We start from the raw sequence: 16,771 nt of genomic DNA on the forward strand, positions 1-16,771 counted from the left end.
AGGGGCTCCGGGACCAGCCGTGGGGAGGCCCCTGGGATAGATGTCTGGGTGGTGGGAAGTCAATGGGGCCTGGCGCTGTGAGACAGCCAATACCGCCTAATGGATGAAGGAAGGAATGGACAAGGCAGCCGCCTCTGGGTCGGAGGAGAGCCAGGTGAAGGTGGCACCAGGCACGGCAGAGAGGGGCCCTGAGAAGAGGTGGCCCAGGCCAGGGAAGGTGCCGGGGTCCCGGGCGAGACAGTCCAGCGACTGGCTTTGGAGCTGGGTGCTCCAGGGCCCACACCAGTGCCAGCCGGCTGGCCGGGGCAACCTGTCTGAGCTCTGCTCAGCTCCTATTGAGAATGGGAGGCCCAGGCACTCACCTCCCAGCCCACCAGGGCCCCTCGGTGACACCTGTTACTGTTCATGGAATAAGGGCAGTTGGGCCCCACACCCAAGCTGCCGCCTGAGGCGGGGAGGGAGGCTGAGCCACCCAATCACCATCCTCCCCTCGGCCTGTCCAAATCTAGCCCCAGCCTCTTTCCCCAAAGCCCTTGTGGAGCTCAGGTCACCAGGCCTGCTCATGGCCAGGGGTCCAGCAGGGAACGCCCAGCCTGTCTCACCCCTGTGGCCTGCCTGCTTCCTGCCCACACACCGGCCTCTCCATGTCTCCACCTCCTCCGCCACCCCAGGCGCAGTTGGCCGCCGTGGCTCAGCACCTCTCAGGGGCTGGGCAGTCAGTAGGGGCGGCGGAGGGTCCTGGGGCTGGCCAGGCTCGAGCAGGCAGTGCCTGGGGAGGGGGACAGCTGGCACAGAGTGGCTGGGGCCGGGCCTGTGAAATGCACTTTATTGGATCCCAGAAGTGGACACACGCAGGACCCGGGCACTGGACCTGAGGAGCAAGGTGCGGGGCCTGGGCAGGCCTCGGTTTCCCTGAGGAACGACGTGAATGCTGGCCCCACTGGACAGCTGCCTGGAGCCTCCCTGGGGGAGGGGTGGAATGTGGGCCGAGTTGCTGGGCAGTGCCCTGGACTCCTGGCAGGGTCTGAGGGTGCTGCCCCTGGGCTCCGCCAGCTGAGCGGCCGCGGGGTCTGGGGCAGGGGCGCCGGGCCACCACCACGCTCACGGCTCACTTCCGCGCCTGCTCGTAGTTGTCACTGAACCAGGCACAGGTCTCCTTCACAGCTGCAGGGGGAGGTGAGGGTGGCAGGTGAGGGCAGGGCTGCACGGAGCTCCAAGGGAGGCAGGGTCGGTGGGGTCCCCAGCCTCAAAGGGTAGTCACCCCTGTTTCCTGCTGCCTGATGACGGTTTGAAGACCAAACCTGCCAGGCGTCCACCCCTGGCTGGAGTAGGAAGCTGAGGCCTCGGGCCGGGCAGTGGTCGCCCAGAGCCAGGAAGGAGAGGCCGGGAGGTCGTGAGGGACGGGGGCGGGAGGGCCATGAGGGGCAGGGGCTCACCCTGCTTGAAGGGCGTGAACCGGAAGTCGGGCAGGTAGGCCCGCAGCTTGCCGTTACTGGCCGTCTTCTTAAACTGCCCGTCCGACTTGGTTGTATCAAACTGGGAGCCTGGTCAAGGCCATAGCAGAAGGGGCAGCCCCGCCCCCAGCCTGCCCTTGAACCTCCCCCGCCTTTCCGGGGAGGCTCTGCCTTCCGGCTCCCAGGGTGAGCCCCATCCGTTGATCAGGATACGGTGACCTCCCCGTGGAAGTCCATGGCCTCCACCACGGCCTCGGCAGCCTCCTGGATGGAGACTTCATCCTCCTCGCCCACTGCAGGGAGCGCGGGCCGAGGCCAGGTCAGCGTCCGCTGCCTGGTCCCCCACCCCCGCCCCCACGCCGTGCCCGCCGCTGCAGTGCCCACCTGACAGGATGATGGGCTCCACCTCATTGTACTCCCGCAGGACCCAGAGGAAGAGCCGGGCCAGGTCCTAGTCAGCCAGGCAGGGTCAAAGGCCACAAGTCATGGCCACATGGGGCCCTGTCACCTCTCCCAACAGCCCGGCTAAGACCGGATCCCTCCCTTGGGGCAGCAGCCCTTGGCCAGCTCATCCCCAACGGGTCCGGTCCTCTCTCCCGCTGAGCTCAGCGCTGCACCCAGCAAACCCATGGGGCTCAGCGAGGACCAGTGGCTGCTCCTCCAGGTGTCAGCCAGGCCTCCCCTCCCCAGACTCCCCCCCCCGCCACCCCACCCCCACCCCCAGCCAGCGAGGCCGGCCTGGGGATGCTCTGGATGGGGACAGCTGTGTGCCCTCCAGCACGAACCAGTGAGTAGATGAACTGCCTCCGGGGCTTCCCCGTGCCCCACACCGTCAGGGCGGAGCCCCTGCCTGCAAATTCGGGGAGGGGCGTGTCAGAGGCGGGGCAGTCAGCGCACACCTACCCCAGCTGAGCCCAGGGGCCCATCGGGAGGGCGGGGCCTCGAGGGCAGCAGGCACTCACTCTTAGCCACGTGCACCTTGTGGATCAGGCCGGGCAGCACGTGGCCATCCTCGATATTGAAGTTGTCGTGGGGCCCGAAGACGTTGGTGGGGATGACGGCGGTGAAGGTGCAGCCATGCTGCTGGAAGTAGGCCCTGCAGAGCACAGCGTCCCTCCGGCCCTGCTCTCCGCCGCTCGCCCTGCCCCGCCCCGCCCGGCCTCCTTGCATGGAATAACCAGAGGCCAGCAGAGGACGGAGAGGAGGCCTGGGAGCCCCACGGGTGACCCACTGGGCCCTCCCCCTCAGGCCCTCTCCCCCATTCCTGGCGGGCCCCAGCTGGGCGGGTGGCGGGAGGACCTGTTCTGCACGTCGATCATCCTCTTGGCGTAGGAGTAGCCAAAGTTGCTGCTGTGCGGTGGCCCGTTGTGGATCTAGGGGGTGGTGGTGGGGTTAGAGGAGACGCTGCTTCCCGGCCACGCCCAGGCCCGATGCTCCGCCCCAGGCCCCGCCCCGCCCCGCCCCGCCGGGGGTCTCACCATGGTCTCGTCGATAGGGTAGGTGGTCTTGTCAGGGAAGATGCAGGTGGACAGGCAGGACACCACCTTGCGAGCTCCCACCTCGAAGGCCGAGTGCAGGACGTTGTCGTTGATGTGCACATTTTTCCTCTGGCGGGGCGGGGGGGGGGGCAGGTTCAGGCCCCTCCAGGCAGGGCCCCAACCCCTACCTGCTCCTCCAGGGACAGAAGTGGGGACACACCCTGGCTCCTCCCACAGGGGCGGTGCCTGAGCCTGCTCGTCCTCCTGCCCCTCCTGAGCTGTGGGTCCCACTCCCAGGCTGTGGGAGGGGCCTGGAGGAGAGGACCCCACCCCTCAGCTCAGGACGCGGCCCCAGCTCTGGGGGCTGCTCAGGGCAGGGGCAGAAGGAGCTCAGTGGCCCAATCTCACCGACCCAGAGGCGCGCACCCCCTCTCCTGCCCAGGAGCAGTGAAGCCTTCGCTGTCCGCACCCTCCCAGGGCCCCACCTGCCCCCTGGGAATTGGACATGAGGTGGCCCAGCTTTCGGACTGGCCTGGGGAGAAGGGAGGGAGGGTGACTAGGCTGCAGAGAAGGCTGTGTCTGGAAGGAGGGCCCCGGGCAGAATCTGGTTGGAGCTTCTGCCATCCCAGTGCCGGCCACTGGGCGGAACCACACCAAGGCCAACGCACAGGCAGAACCTGACAGCGCCCCATCCTCCTCCTGCCCTTACAGCACGTCCCATCCCCCCAGGAGCACATGCCACAGACCCCACAGGCCTTAAGGGGTGGCCGCAGCCGGTGGCTCAAGGGCAGGAGCCTGGCTCCTCACACAGCTGCACCCGGCAGGCCGGGCCCGGTGCAGCTGGACAGAGAGGTCCCCGGAGCAGGAGCATCTGGAAGCGCAAGTGGCAGGAACCAGCCCCGAGCCCCACAGCGGAGGCTGACTTCCCTCAGTTCCCCCGCCTGGGCAGCTCCACGGCTTTTTCTATTCGGCCAAGTGCCCCCAGACCCACCTGCATGCCCTCCGCCCACAGGCTATGCCCAGCCCTGACCATGAGTGTGGGAAGCCAGCCAGGAAGTTCCCAGAAGCCGGCTCTTGGCTCCCGTGCTCACTGGGGCCCTTCACTCACCCAGAAGTCCAGGTTGTATTTAATGTTCCGGAACAGGCCTCCCACCATGGCAGCAAGATGGATGACGTGCGTGGGCCGGACCTTTTCGAACAGGGCTCGGGTCTGTGCAGCATCCCTGGGGATAGCCGGGCTGTCAGCGGTCCCTTGAAGGCCCAGGGACTAGCCCTTGGGGTTGCGGAACTGGAGACGGGGCTGGGCAGGGCCCATGGCGGGATGGGCTGCCCCAAGGGAAGGCGGCCAGCTCAGGCCCTGCTGCTATGAGGGTGTGGGAGGATGTTTGCCTAGGAGCAGAGCTGTGCACATCCAGGCCACGCCTGCCACCTGGCGGGGAGGGTGCAGACACGAGGTCAGCAGGATCAGGGGTGGGCCTGGCCCAGAGCTGTCGGGAGAGGGCCTGAGGGGGTGGGTATGCCAGGGATGGGTCCACTCACGTGAGATCGGCATCCTTGGAGGAGACGAACACCCAGTCCTCGCCTGGCATCCTGGCCCCGTCTGCTACCACCTTCTGGATGGCTCTGCCCACCAGCCCAGAGCCCCCTGTCACCAGGATCCGCATGGACCCCTGGGGCTCACCCATGGCGCTGCACCTGCACAGCCAAAGGGTGTGAGGCTGAGGCCATCCTGTTTCCATCCGACCGAGCCCTAGGCTCCGGGGATGCTGCTGTTTAGGGTCATCTGTCCAAGGGCTGGCCCAGGACGCTGCCCCCAGGAGGGGAGAGACCCAGCTGGCTCGAGTCATCCCTCCTCCCCTCCAGCCACCAGAGCCTGTCCCTCGGTCCACCTGTCCCAGGCCTCGGGGCACCACCACCCCCAGTACCCTATCTTGGGGCCTGGAAATCGGCTTGAGTCCCTACTGGAAGCCCTGAGCCCGCTGCAGGGCCCCCTGTCCAGCCCCGACAGGAGGGGCCCTGCCCGGACACCCGCTGCTGCTCCCGCCCGCACAGGCAGTCCAGCAGCCGGCCTGTGGGGAGACCCCACGCGTCCAGCCCCCCACCGCTCCCTCGGATCCCTCTTCAGGCCCAGGGCCACCTACAGCCGCGGGTTCCCTCCCACGCCCCAGGCCCTTCCCGGCCCCTCCACAGGCACCTGGCAGCCAGGACCCGTCCCGGGTCCCCAGGACCCTCCCACGGCCGGGATACCCGCCAGCACCCTCGGGTCCCGCCCACGCCTCCGGGGCCCCAGCACCCCTCGGGCTCCGGGCAGTCGGGGAGCGCCCAGGGCCCAGGCCCGGCGCGCGACGTCTCACCCTCCCTCGGTGTTCAAGGGGTCTCCCCTGCACCCCACGCCACCTCACCTGCCCGGCTGCCAGCTGGCTACTTCCGGCGCTGGCGGGGTCCAGCCGCGCGCCAGAGCCAGGTGGAGGGCGGGGCGCGCGGTGCTCCCGGGGCATGCGGGGACTTGGAGTCCTCCCGGGGCGCGCGGGCGCTCCGTGAAGGGACTCGGGCACCGCGGGAACCGCGCAGCAGCCTGGGAAATGTAGTTCCCGCCGCGTCTGCATCCGCGGGGCGGGTCCTGGGGAGCTGATCCCGGCGCGGTGGCCTCCGGGCGCTCGGGCCACCACCGCCCGGGCGCGGGGCGCGACCCCGCTGGGGAGGCTCGGAGCCCGAATGAGGAGGAGAGGCAGTTACTGCTGGAGAAGCCGAGGCGCGCCGTCTGGGACTGGCCGCTGGTGGCTGCCGCAGAGCCGGCCGGACTGCGGGGCAGGGTCCGCAACCGGTGTGGAGCCCACGGCCTATCCGGCTACCGACCGGGTCCAGCGGGCGCCCACGGTGGTCCCGCCTTGGTCCGGGAGCTGCGACCCCAATGGCCCGAGCTCGGCCAAGAAACTCCAGCCAGTGAGTGGGAGGGTGGCGGGCAATGGCGGGGGGATAAGGACACATATGTAATGCCGTAATCCATAAAGAAAAAAAGAAACTCCAGTCAAGCTGACCATTCCACGCGCGGTGGGCGGGTCCCTTACCGGCCCCTTTCGCCTCTTCACCCCACAGGCCCCGCCCCCATCCTGGGCTCAGGCCCCGCCCCCCTTCCTGTCTCGCGCTGGGGCTGCCCCACAGGCCCCGCCCCTCGACTCCGTCCCTGGACTTCGCCTTCCCCGCCCGTGCGCTCAGTCTACGCCCCACACCATCTCAGGCCCCGCCCCCTCATGTGCACGCGCTCAGGCCCCGCCCCTGCGCCGATCGTCGACTCCGCCTCCGCTCAAGCCCCGCCTCCATCCTGGGCAGCGCTGGGGGCCTAGCTGTCTTCCGTTACCTGCCCTGGCTCACCGGCTCACCGGCTCACCGGGATGCTTGCTTTCGGCACAGAGTTGTTCAGATTTGAGAATCTTGTCACGAATTCCTTTTAAAGTTACGCACGGATCTTCTTCAATTATTTGCACAATTTTGTTTAATATCGAGGTGTTTAACTTACTACTTCTCTTACCTCCGCGTTTTTTTTCTATCAACACCCAACCATTCTTCTTATACTGGTAAATAATTGACTTTGCCGTATGGTTTTTAATACTGGCGATGGCAGCTGATTCATTTACCGTTCTACCATCTTCGTAACATTTTATTAAAACCTTTTATTTATCGTTGCTGGTACGATCGTATGTTGGTGGATTACTACGTCGGACAACGGGGCTTCTGATCCGGATCCCTTCATTTCCCACGATGGTGTTGCATTCCTCGGAGGATGCGTGTTGCCAATGACCTCCCAGAGCTTGACTCAGTGTTTGATGTATCCATTTCCAGGGTCTGAAAAAAACATTCAGGATTTATGTAAAAATACCTTAATGGAATCAAAATATGTAAAAAGCCTATTAACGTTATCACAAGGTTAGGTTCAGAGAAAAATGAAACATGTTGCGATGCACTATCTTTTTCGTTGTTGTGAACACTGCATAAGAAACTACATAGAATTGAAGCAGTTCTACCTTTCCCAGACGCATACCCCCTAGACTGGATTCAGTGGTGCACATGTACATATTAACATTTAACTTACCTTGGTATCATACCATTTATGGGAAAGTGTAATTTTTGTAAGTACTTTGTGATTTGAAGTTAAGGTGGCTCACCAATTGAAAGAAAACTGTTTACAATATAAGATTAAATTAATAAATGTATATGTATCAATTGATCACCTATCGAATGCCAGTCAATACGACTGGCTTTATGCATGCCTTAACTATGAATACAATCACAAAAAAAGTGACTTTATTGTTTTATTTTACTCTATTTTCACCCCAAAGTGAATTTGCTTTGCAAAGGATGAATTTGCTTTGCAAAACGGTGAATTTTTTTTTTTCCGGTTAATCCTCACCTGAGGATATTTTTCCATTGGTTTTTAGGGAGAGTGGAAGAGAGAGGGAAAGACAGAGAGAAAAGTTGATGTGAGAGAAACACATCGATTTGTTGACTCCTGAACGAGTCCCCACCAAGGACTGGAGTGGGGAGGAGCCTGCAACCAAGATAATCGAACCCGGGACCCTTTGGTCCGCAGGCTGACGCTCTATCCATGGAGCCATCCGGCTAAAATTGCAAGAGGTGCATTTGATTTGCGAAGGGTGTCCTGCTTCCAGGACTTGAGCAGCAGAAATGCAGATTAGGGAGGAGACAAGACAGACGAGTGAGCTGTGGCGTCCTTCCCGGGCGAGCAAGCTGATTCTGCACAAGGAAGCAGCCGCTGGTCGTAGAGAGGACGGTCCCTTGTCTTGCTTCATGTCTTATTGCGATCATCCAGGAGCAGGGTAGACGCCACCCAAAACGTGGTTCTGACGTCGGCGTGTGACCACACACACACACACACACATGCACACACATGCACGCACACACACACACACACATGCACACACACGCGCGCGCGCGCACACACAGTGTTTGAAGAAAATGTCCTACTTAAATAAGGAGGCTTTTCTGGACGCAGCAGGACGGGCCTCTGAACATGGCTCGAGAGAACCCAGAAAGCGAACTGGTTTGGGGTTTGATGGCGGGGCCGGAAGAGGGAACAGCCAGGCTTTCGCATCAGCCCGCCCAGGCGCGTGGTCCCGGGGAGAGGGAGAGCGAGGCTGGGAAGCCACCAGCAAAGGCGGCCTAAAGCGGTTCTCAACCTGTGGGTCGCGACCCCTTTGGCGGTCGAACGACCCTTTCACAGGGGTCGCCTAAGACCATCCTGCAGATCAGATATTTACATGACGACTCATAACAGTAGCAACATGACAGTTACGAAGTCGCAACGAAAATGATTTTACGGCTGGGTCACAACATGAGGAACTGTATTTAAAGGGCCAGAAGGTTGAGAACCGCTGGAACGGATCCCATTCCCTCTTCACGCCGCAGCTCAGGCGTCGGAGGCCCCGCGGGTCGGGCCGCTGAGAGGAGGGGCCTCGCGGCGACGAGCTGTGCCCGGCGTCAGCGTCGGCGCCGACAGCTCACGGGAGACCAGACCCGGCCTACACGGGGGCAGCCACGCTCCCGGGGCGCAGAGGCTGAAGGGCGCTCAGCACCGGGTCCCGCCGCGCCACCCCCCCTCCCTCCCTCCTCACCCACCGCGCGCCGGGCCGGAAGCCCCGACCACCGAGAGGCCGCCTAGAGCAGAACCGGAAGTCCAGGGGCGGGGCCCGGTCCGACTTCCGGCCGCGGGTGCCGGACGCCTTGCGGGCTTTGTCGCTGGTCCTGCGAGGTGGGCGGCCCCGGTTCGCTGCGGGGCGCGGCTGTCCTCTCGCCGCCGGGCACCGGGTGAGTGGCGCGCTCGGGCCGCGGGCGGGGCGGGCGGCGGGCCCCGCACGGGGGTCCCGGAGCCTGGGCCTCGGGAGCCGGTTTCTCGGCAGCCGACCCGGCCGGCCCGTGGCCCAGCTCCTCTCCCTCAGGGGCGGCCTGCGAGTGGGTGCCGGGTCCGGGACTCCCGCCGGCCGCGGGCCTCTCGCCTCCTTCCCTCCGCGGCGGCCGGGCCGGGGGCGGGGCGGGGTGTGCGGAGCCTGCGGCGCCCTAGCGGCCTCCCCTCCCCGACCCGGGGAGCTCCAGGCGGTGCTGGAAGCGGCGGGGCCCGAGACCCTTGTGCGGGAGCTGCCGAGCCGGGGCCCGGGTGCGCGGGGAGGTGAGGGACGGCTCGGCCCCCGCTGAGGCCTGGGAGCATCGCCGGGTGAGGAGAGGGGTGGCCGCAGGCGCCTTCCGAGGGCTCCCTTTCCCTGTCTTCTCTGCTGTCAGGACCCCCACCCCCCCCCACACACACACACGCACACGGGCTGCATCACGGTCGTGGGGTCCGCGAGCCCCCCCCCCCCCCGCAGCTTCTCTCCCCCCACGAGGCCCGTGGCGGGTGGACGGCAGCAGCGGCCAGAGATGCCGGCCTCCCCGCGATTCCAGGCACAACTCGCTGCTCTCCCGGAGCTGGGCTTTGGCCCCTGTCACAGCTGCAACCTTGTAAGAGCGTCTTTTCTTTCTTTTCTAAATGTTTTTATTGATGTCAGAAAGGAAGGGAGAGAGAAACATAAATGATGAGAGAGAATCACTGATCGGCAGCCTCCTGCACGCCCCACCCTGGGATCAGCCCGCAACCCGAGCAGCACGTGCCCTGACCCTGACCCTGACCGGGAATCAACCGTGACCTCCCGGTCCATAGTCGATGCTCACCCGCGGAGCCCCGGCCGGGCGGGGGTGAGAGGATCTTGATCCTGGCGGAAGCCCCAGCATCGCTTACAGAGAAGTCGGAGCGGGGGTTGCTCTGTTTTCTTACACGCGGCCCCAGTCCCTCTCGGGGCGCCGGGATGGGCCCCTGACTCCGGGAACGGCCTCGGGAATGAGAGGGAGGCCCAGGCAGCGTGTGAGCAGGAGGTGAGGAGGTGGCAGGGTGGTCAGGGAGCAGCTGACCCCTGACAGGCGGTGCCTCCGAATGCAGTTCAGGGAGCTGTCCGGCCTGTGCGGTGCTGCCTGGGGCCTGGAGGATGGCAGGTGCCAGGACACTGGGCACGTGAGCAAAGAAGGGTGTTGGCGTCCTGGGCAGAGGCCTGGGAGCAGCGGCTGAATGGCTGTGGGGTGGGGAGGGGAGGGGAGGGGACGGCACCAGTAGTCGGGGTGGCCTTAAGGAAGCCACCTCCTGAGCTGCACGGGTGGTTGTGGTTGTGAGAACCAGGGAAGCGCACACCAGTGCACAGGTCCCTCCTCTCCAGTGGCAGGAGCACAGGTTGATGGCAGTGGCTGCTCATCAGGTTTGCAGGGGTGCTGGGGAGAGTGCAGGTCCGCTGCGAAGGACTGTGCCTGGTTCAGGTTCCAGGGGCACCCCTCTTCCCCCCAGTTCCGAACCAGTGAGGCCGGTGAAGAGCGACGCCTTACGGTTCTGCTGGCCACCGGCTGGGATGGAGCGGCACTGAGCTCCCAGGCCGGGTGCCAGTTAGGCTGTCCTGCCGCTCACAGGCGGCACCGGCTGGCTGCAGCCTCTCCTTGGGGGGCTGCCCCCCCCCCCCCATGCTGCAGGCTGGTCCGAAAAGAGCTGCCCCGGGGAGGGGGGGGACCGTGTGCCTAGAGGTGCTCCCACGCCTTTCAGTCGCGCCCTCTGCACCTCAGGGAACACCGTCCTCCGGACGCCAGGCATGCGGGGACCCGTGCTGCTCCGGCGCCTCATCTGCCGAGGGACTCAGTGAGGGACGCGTCCCAGCAGCCGGGTGTCTACAGGAGGAACTCGATGCCAGGGCACGGGTGGGAGGGCCCAGGTGGGTGGGCCTGGTGTGATCTCGTCCTTCTTTCTCTTTTCTTTTCTTTTCTTTTCTTTTCTTTTCTTTCTTTCTTTCTTTTTAAAATTTTCTTTTTATTGATGTCAGAGAGGAAGGGAGAGGGAGAGAGAGATAGAAACATCAAAGATGAGAGTGAATCATGGATTGGTTGCCTCCTGCACGCCCCCTACTGGGGATCGAGCCCACAACCCAGGCATGTGCCCTAGGCCGGAATCGAACCTGGGACCCTTCAGTCCACAGGCCGGTACTCTATCCACTGAGCCAAACCGGCCAGGGCTCGTCTTTATTTTTAAAAATTGTGTGTAGGTGAGTGGATGACTTTAAGGGGAGGTCTGGGTAGATGTGTATAAGCAGTTAGCAGTACTTACCTGTTGAACTGCTGGGGGTTTACCAAGTTAGTGGGCCTTTAAGGAGAAAAACGTCTTTGTGACCATCACAGGCCTGTGGTCTACAGGCTGCGTCACGGCCACGCCGAGTGGCCACGGCTGCAGGAAGCGGTGTCGCCAGACCCGTTGGCACATCATGTGCCCAGTGTCTCAGCGTTGTCGGTTGGTGGTGTGCGTGGCCTCCAGCGGTCAGGTAGCCTGTGAGCCTGTTTCAGTGTGGGTTCAAGTTGCTGTAACAGATTCAGAACTAGTGTTCCCAGCAGGAAACTTGATTTCTCAGGTTCCTCCGCACAGGCAGGCACTGGCTGTACCCCTCGCCCTCCCAGAGCCTGGCTGCTGGGCCCCATCCACATGTCCGGTGGGGAGGGAGACAGGCCATGTGCCGTTCCTGTCTCCCTGCCGCACCTCCATCACAGGGTCACACCCAGCCTCAGGGACCCTGGGAAATGGAGTCATTGGCTGGGTGGCCATGTGCCTACAAAAATGTCAAGTGCTGCCCTGGCTGGTTTAGCTCAGTGGATAGAGCATTGGCCTGTGGACCAAAGGGTCCCGGATTCGATTGTAGTCAAGGGCACATACCTCAGTTGCAGGCTCCTCCCTGGTCCGGGCCCTAGTCAGGGCTCGTGCAGGAGGCAACCCATCGATGTGCTCCTCTCACATCGATATTTCTGTCTTTCCCCCTTCTTCCACTCTCTGTAAAAGTCAGTGGAGCCCTAGCCGATTTGGCTCAGTGGATAGAGCATCGGCCTGCAGACTGTCCAAAATCAGTTCCAGTCAAGGGCACATCCCTCTCCCTCTCTGAAATCAATAAAAATATATACTGATTTCAAAGGAAGCAGGGATGCTGGGCAGTCTTTACTCTCTGCTGCAGTTTAGCCCACTGGCCACCCTTCATCCCAGCCAGACTCCCTGGTGGCACCAGGGTGGCTTCCCACAGTCACAGGCATGTGTTCGACGGCTCCTGACTGTGGTGCTTTAGATGTTGCCGACAAAGTTGGAATCATCTAAACAGTCCAGCTGCCTAATTCTAAATATAAGTATTTTACATTGTAAAGAGCAGGTAGAGAGCTCAGTCCTGGCTGGTGTGACTTGGTGGTTTGGAGCAATGGCCCACACAACAAAAGGTTGAGGGTTCGATTCCCAGTCAAGGCATGTACCTGGGTTGCAGGTTTGATCCCTGGCCCGAGTTGGGTGTGTGGGGAGGCAACCAATCAATATCTCTCACATCCATGTTTCTCTTTTTGTCGTGTCCCCCTCCCCGCCCCCCACCCCCCGCATCCACTCTCTTAAAAAAAGAATGGAAAAAAGTATCCTCGGGTGAAGATTAACAACAAAAAGAATGTAGCGATGCATACAGAGACAGGAAGCAAGTGGAATTCAACCCGAGCGGTCCCCGTGCAGGTCTGGTAGAGGACGAAAGGGGCAGGCGTCGGGGTTGAGATGGAGAGAGTGGCTTTACACTTGATCTTGGCCCAAAGTGCCGAAAGTCTGAGAAGCGATGCCCGAAAAGGGTTTTCATATATGACCAGAAAGAATGTGTAACACACTGACATGGCGGCTAAGCTGGCGAGGAGGGAACGTTTCGCTCTTCACCTGCCTCACTGGTTCAGAACTGGGAGGACATGAAGGAATGAGGGGCATCGAAGAGGTGGTAAGACTGTTCTCTTTGTGTCTTTGGAAATACATCTTGATTTTGGTAGTTCAAGCCCTACCCCTACCCATTGGCCACCCAACCGTCTGTCCTCGGGGTTTGGATGGTGGAGCCCCAAAGAAGCCTTCCCAAGTGGGAAGCTGTTTGGGGTGAGACGAGTGTGTGGGGGACGTGCGTTGGGTCGAGAGTGTGAGCAGAGGACACACTTTCCTCTCAATAGGTGTGTGTTTCAGCCCCACCCGCTCCAGCGGATTCCTGTCTGTTAATGAGGCAGAAGATGATCTTACTCTGTTTTATTTCAGATTCTGATGTAGGAACTGGTGATGAGAAGGTGCCTCTGGCGTCTGCATTTCTGAGAATGGAAATCCGCACAGGACACTGTCAGAAACACGCACAGTGATGGAGACCCCTGCCCCTGAGTCTGGGGGGGTCTCTGCACCAGGATTAGGAGGGCTGTTGGGAAACCTGGAAGGGCAGAGCCCCCCGTCTCGGGAGGGAGGCCGCCAGCCGGTGACAGTTACTCACTGGAAGATCCAGACAGGAGAGGCCGTCCAGGTGGGAAGTGCGTGCAGAGGCGGCCCCGTTCTGAGCCCAGACCTCCTCCTCCTTCAGAGAGAACTTATGGAAGGGGAAGCCCACCCATGTGGGACCTGTGGCCAAAGCTTCCCGTTTACTGCAGACCTAGTTAGACATCAGATTTCTCACACCGGGGAGAAACCTTACAGATGTGACCAGTGTGGGAAAGCCTTCAGCCAGAGCTCCCACCTTGTTGAGCACCAGAGTGTTCACACCGGAGAACGACTCTATGTGTGCAACGCTTGTGGGAAAGACTTCGCTCACTATGCGGACCTGATTGAGCATCAGAGAGCACACGCAGGAGAAAAGCCGTTCAAGTGCGCTCAGTGTGGGAAAGGCTTCTGTCACAGCTCAGACCTGATTCGACACCAGCGCGTCCATACCCGGGAAAGGCCTTTTGAATGCAAAGAATGTGGGAAAGGCTTTAGTCAGAGTTCACTACTCATTCGACATCAAAGGATTCACACAGGAGAAAGGCCCTATGAGTGTAATGAATGCGGGAAATCCTTCATTAGGAGCTCAAGCCTCATTCGACATTATCAGATCCACACAGAAGTGAAACAGTATGAATGTAAGGAATGTGGAAAGGCCTTCCGTCATCGCTCAGACCTCATCGAACATCAGAGAATTCACACTGGAGAGAGGCCCTTTGAATGTAACGAGTGTGGCAAAGCCTTCATCAGGAGCTCAAAGCTTATCCAGCATCAGAGGATCCACACTGGAGAGAGGCCTTATGTTTGCAACGAGTGTGGGAAGCGCTTCAGCCAGACGTCAAACTTTACTCAGCATCAGAGAATTCACACTGGAGAGAAACTCTACGAATGTAATGAATGTGGGAAAGCTTTCTTCCTGAGCTCATACCTTATTCGACACCAGAAAATTCACACTGGAGAGAGGGTATACGAATGCAAGGAGTGTGGCAAAGCTTTTCTCCAGAAAGCTCATCTCACCGAACATCAGAAAATCCACACGGGGGACAGGCCCTTTGAATGTAAGGACTGTGGGAAAGCCTTCATCCAGAGCTCCAAGCTGCTTCTACACCAGATCATTCATACTGGAGAGAAGCCCTATGTGTGTAGTTACTGTGGGAAAGGGTTTATTCAGAGGTCAAACTTCCTTCAACACCAGAAAATCCACACTGAAGAGAAACTGTACGATTGTAGTCAATATGGGAAAGATTTCCACTCTAACCCGAACTTTAAAAATAATCAAGGTCTTACTCAAGCGGGGCTTCCCTTGAGTAAGACCCCCGCACATGTGGGTGAGAAATCTGTAAGTCAAGGGGGTCACACAGGTGACTTATAATTATTCTCCAGGTCAGCGATGTTTGCAAACAGTGGCACGAGTGTTGTGGCTCCTGTGCCTTTGGACATGTCAGCATTCCCCAGAGTCACGGCTGGGGCTGCTTTAGGAGTGGGCTGCCACCTGCGTGTGCAGCCATGCTGGACTGACCTCGGCCAGGAACCTGTGTCCTCGGGAGAGCCACCTGAAGACCGTGCCTGAGCTGGAACAGTGGGGGCCAGGAGCTAGGTCTCTAGATGTTCCTGCACAACTATAGGTCGCCCCGGGTTAAGTCCCCTTAGAGAACGGTGCGCCCACTCATTAAACAGTTGATGGAGCAATTGAGATTGATCAGCAGGCAGTGGGAGAACCTCGGGGGCTTCCCTGAGGTCCTTGGCACATTCTGAGCTCCCTCCCTGCATCCTAAGGTCTTTTGCTTCCTGGAGCCTCGTCTCCCACCACCTCACTCAGTGTTGCAGCAGCACTAACGGACATTCCTCGGATCCAGGCTGTCCCTGCGCCCTGGCCTCTGTCCTTGTTCAAACGCTCTCCCTCTCCTCCCCTGGCTACTCACCCAGGCATCGTGTCAGGCTCAGCCTCTTCCACTGCTGGGCTCCTGTCGTCATTCTCTCCCTGTTACTGCATTTACTTTGATATATAAGAATTGTGTCTTTATATATGTCTCATTATTGCACTGCTGATTCTTTGTGGACACAGTTATATCTGACTGATTTGTGTCCCTGGTGTCTATCGCAGGACAATAAAAAAGGCCACCCCATACCTGTGTAAGTGGTGCCTCTCCAGCTTTGTCCCTTTTTGCTGCTATTTTAAAACGCTTGGATTTTGTCCTTGCTTTGTAAAGTGTAACCTGCTGGGCTGCTGGGAATGCCTTCTGGGCCCAGTCCATGTCTGCTCGTCCTCAAGCCAGAAGCCACAGGTGGTGGCCAGTGTAAGCCCGTGCCCTCGGGTTGCTGCTGAGCTCAGCCATGGCCAGGCCCCGGCTTCGGAGCATGTCTGCACGTAGTTGTCTGTGCATCTTTCTGGCTCGCTCCAGGGCAGAGTCCCAGCACATGACCTAACTTCCGCCTCTGAGCAGTCCAGGCCTGAACTCAACTCTTCTCTTTCTCTACTCGCTGGCTCCTCCTGTCGATGACTTGAAAATGTTTTGACCTGTAAGGACCAGTGGTAAGTCCTGGGAAAACACGAGAAAGACACGTGGAACCTGAGGTCATTCCAGGCGTCTAGGGAAGCCAGGTCACGGCACAATGAGCAACGTGTGGAAACAGACACGTTCCTGGCTGTGCAGGAGCGAACGCAAGGAGGTGGCTGACATCGCCTTTGAACTGGTCCACGGAGATTAGATGTTTGTCAGCTAGAGAAGATGGAATGAAGGAATTGGAGCAGAAGCAGGGAGTTGCATGGAGCTGTTCAGAAGCAGGCGTGTTCGTTACACAGCAGATAACCGGCTGGTGACGCCATTAGTTGTTGCCTCTGCATTTCCTTTATCTAAACATTAACCAGAACACCCACTTGTGAAATTGTGTAAGTTCTTGGGTTTTTCTGCCAATTAAGTCATATTTTGAGTTAACAAATTTCAGCAATCCCAGAAGCCCCAAGGGAGTAAGTACTTTTAAAAGGGCTGCAGAACTCTCTGGAGAACTTGGCATCTGCAGCGCAGACACTGGTATGACCAGGTCATTTTAACCAACTTTGTTGCGGTCCAGTTTCCACACAGTGAAAACACCTACTTCAGGTGTGGTTTTAACGTACTGCTGTGTCACCACCGTCATAACCAGGAAGCAACATTTCTATTGCCCAAAAGGTTCCCTTTGGCTGTTTCTCAGTTAATCCCACCCCAGCCCCAAACATCCACTGTCGGTCGGTGTAATATGTTTACTTATTCTAGGACTTGATAGGAGTGGGTGCACATGGTATGTAATCTTGTGTGTCTAACTCCTTTTCATTTTGGCATGTTTTAAAACACAACCCAGTGTAGTTTCTAGCTGCAGTAGCTCTTCTCTTTGCTGAGTCATGTTTGATTGTATAAACCATCATTTATTATTCATCTGTTAGAAATTTGAGTTTCCAGCTTGGACTGTTAAGAATAAAACTGTGATGAACATTTGTGTAC

General features: G+C 59.8%; 2 protein-coding genes across 3 annotated transcripts; one reads left to right on the top strand and one right to left on the bottom strand.

The window, feature by feature from the left end:
• Positions 1 to 812: 812 nt before the first annotated feature.
• On the bottom strand, positions 813 to 5,411 carry GFUS (GDP-L-fucose synthase). Its single transcript, XM_070392487.1, has 11 exons — positions 5,335 to 5,411; positions 4,472 to 4,627; positions 4,041 to 4,155; positions 2,933 to 3,061; positions 2,754 to 2,827; positions 2,417 to 2,550; positions 2,240 to 2,304; positions 1,839 to 1,905; positions 1,668 to 1,747; positions 1,437 to 1,536; positions 813 to 1,164 (listed from the first exon to the last, which is right to left on the bottom strand). Exons 2-11 carry the CDS (start codon positions 4,615 to 4,617, stop codon positions 1,109 to 1,111), a joined length of 966 nt encoding a protein of 321 aa, XP_070248588.1. The 5' UTR covers positions 4,618 to 4,627; positions 5,335 to 5,411; the 3' UTR covers positions 813 to 1,108.
• Positions 5,412 to 8,669: 3,258 nt separating this feature from the next.
• Positions 8,670 to 16,762, top strand: ZNF623 (zinc finger protein 623). 2 transcript variants are annotated; one of them, XM_070392477.1, is made up of 2 exons: positions 8,670 to 8,755; positions 13,086 to 16,762. In XM_070392477.1, the coding sequence occupies exon 2, from the start codon at positions 13,183 to 13,185 to the stop codon at positions 14,662 to 14,664; it is 1,482 nt and encodes a 493-aa protein (XP_070248578.1). In that variant the 5' UTR covers positions 8,670 to 8,755; positions 13,086 to 13,182; the 3' UTR covers positions 14,665 to 16,762. The 2 variants fall into 2 exon arrangements, with proteins under 2 accessions (XP_070248578.1, XP_070248579.1); XM_070392478.1 differs by lacking the exon at positions 8,670 to 8,755 and adding an exon at positions 12,582 to 12,783.
• Positions 16,763 to 16,771: the final 9 nt, after the last annotated feature.

The sequence above is a fragment of the Myotis yumanensis genome, unplaced genomic scaffold, assembly GCF_028538775.1.
Source record: "Myotis yumanensis isolate MYYU_CA2020_CCGP unplaced genomic scaffold, mMyoYum1.0.hap1 SCAF_15, whole genome shotgun sequence".
Classification (NCBI taxonomy): domain Eukaryota; kingdom Metazoa; phylum Chordata; class Mammalia; order Chiroptera; family Vespertilionidae; genus Myotis; species Myotis yumanensis.

Bases quoted from the DNA above. Each gene is read 5' to 3' on its own strand.
- GFUS (XM_070392487.1), bottom strand. From the start codon at position 4,617: ATGGGTGAGCCCCAGGGGTCCATGCGGATCCTGGTGACAGGGGGCTCT. The intron at 2,551-2,753 runs GTCCTCCCGCCA...TGTGCTCTGCAG, and splicing joins ATGATCGACGTGCAGAACAG to GGCCTACTTCCAGCAGCATG. The intron at 2,305-2,416 runs GTGAGTGCCTGC...CCGAATTTGCAG, and splicing joins CAAGGTGCACGTGGCTAAGA to GCAGGGGCTCCGCCCTGACG.
- ZNF623 (XM_070392477.1), top strand. From the start codon at position 13,183: ATGGAGACCCCTGCCCCTGAGTCTGGGGGGGTCTCTGCACCAGGATTA.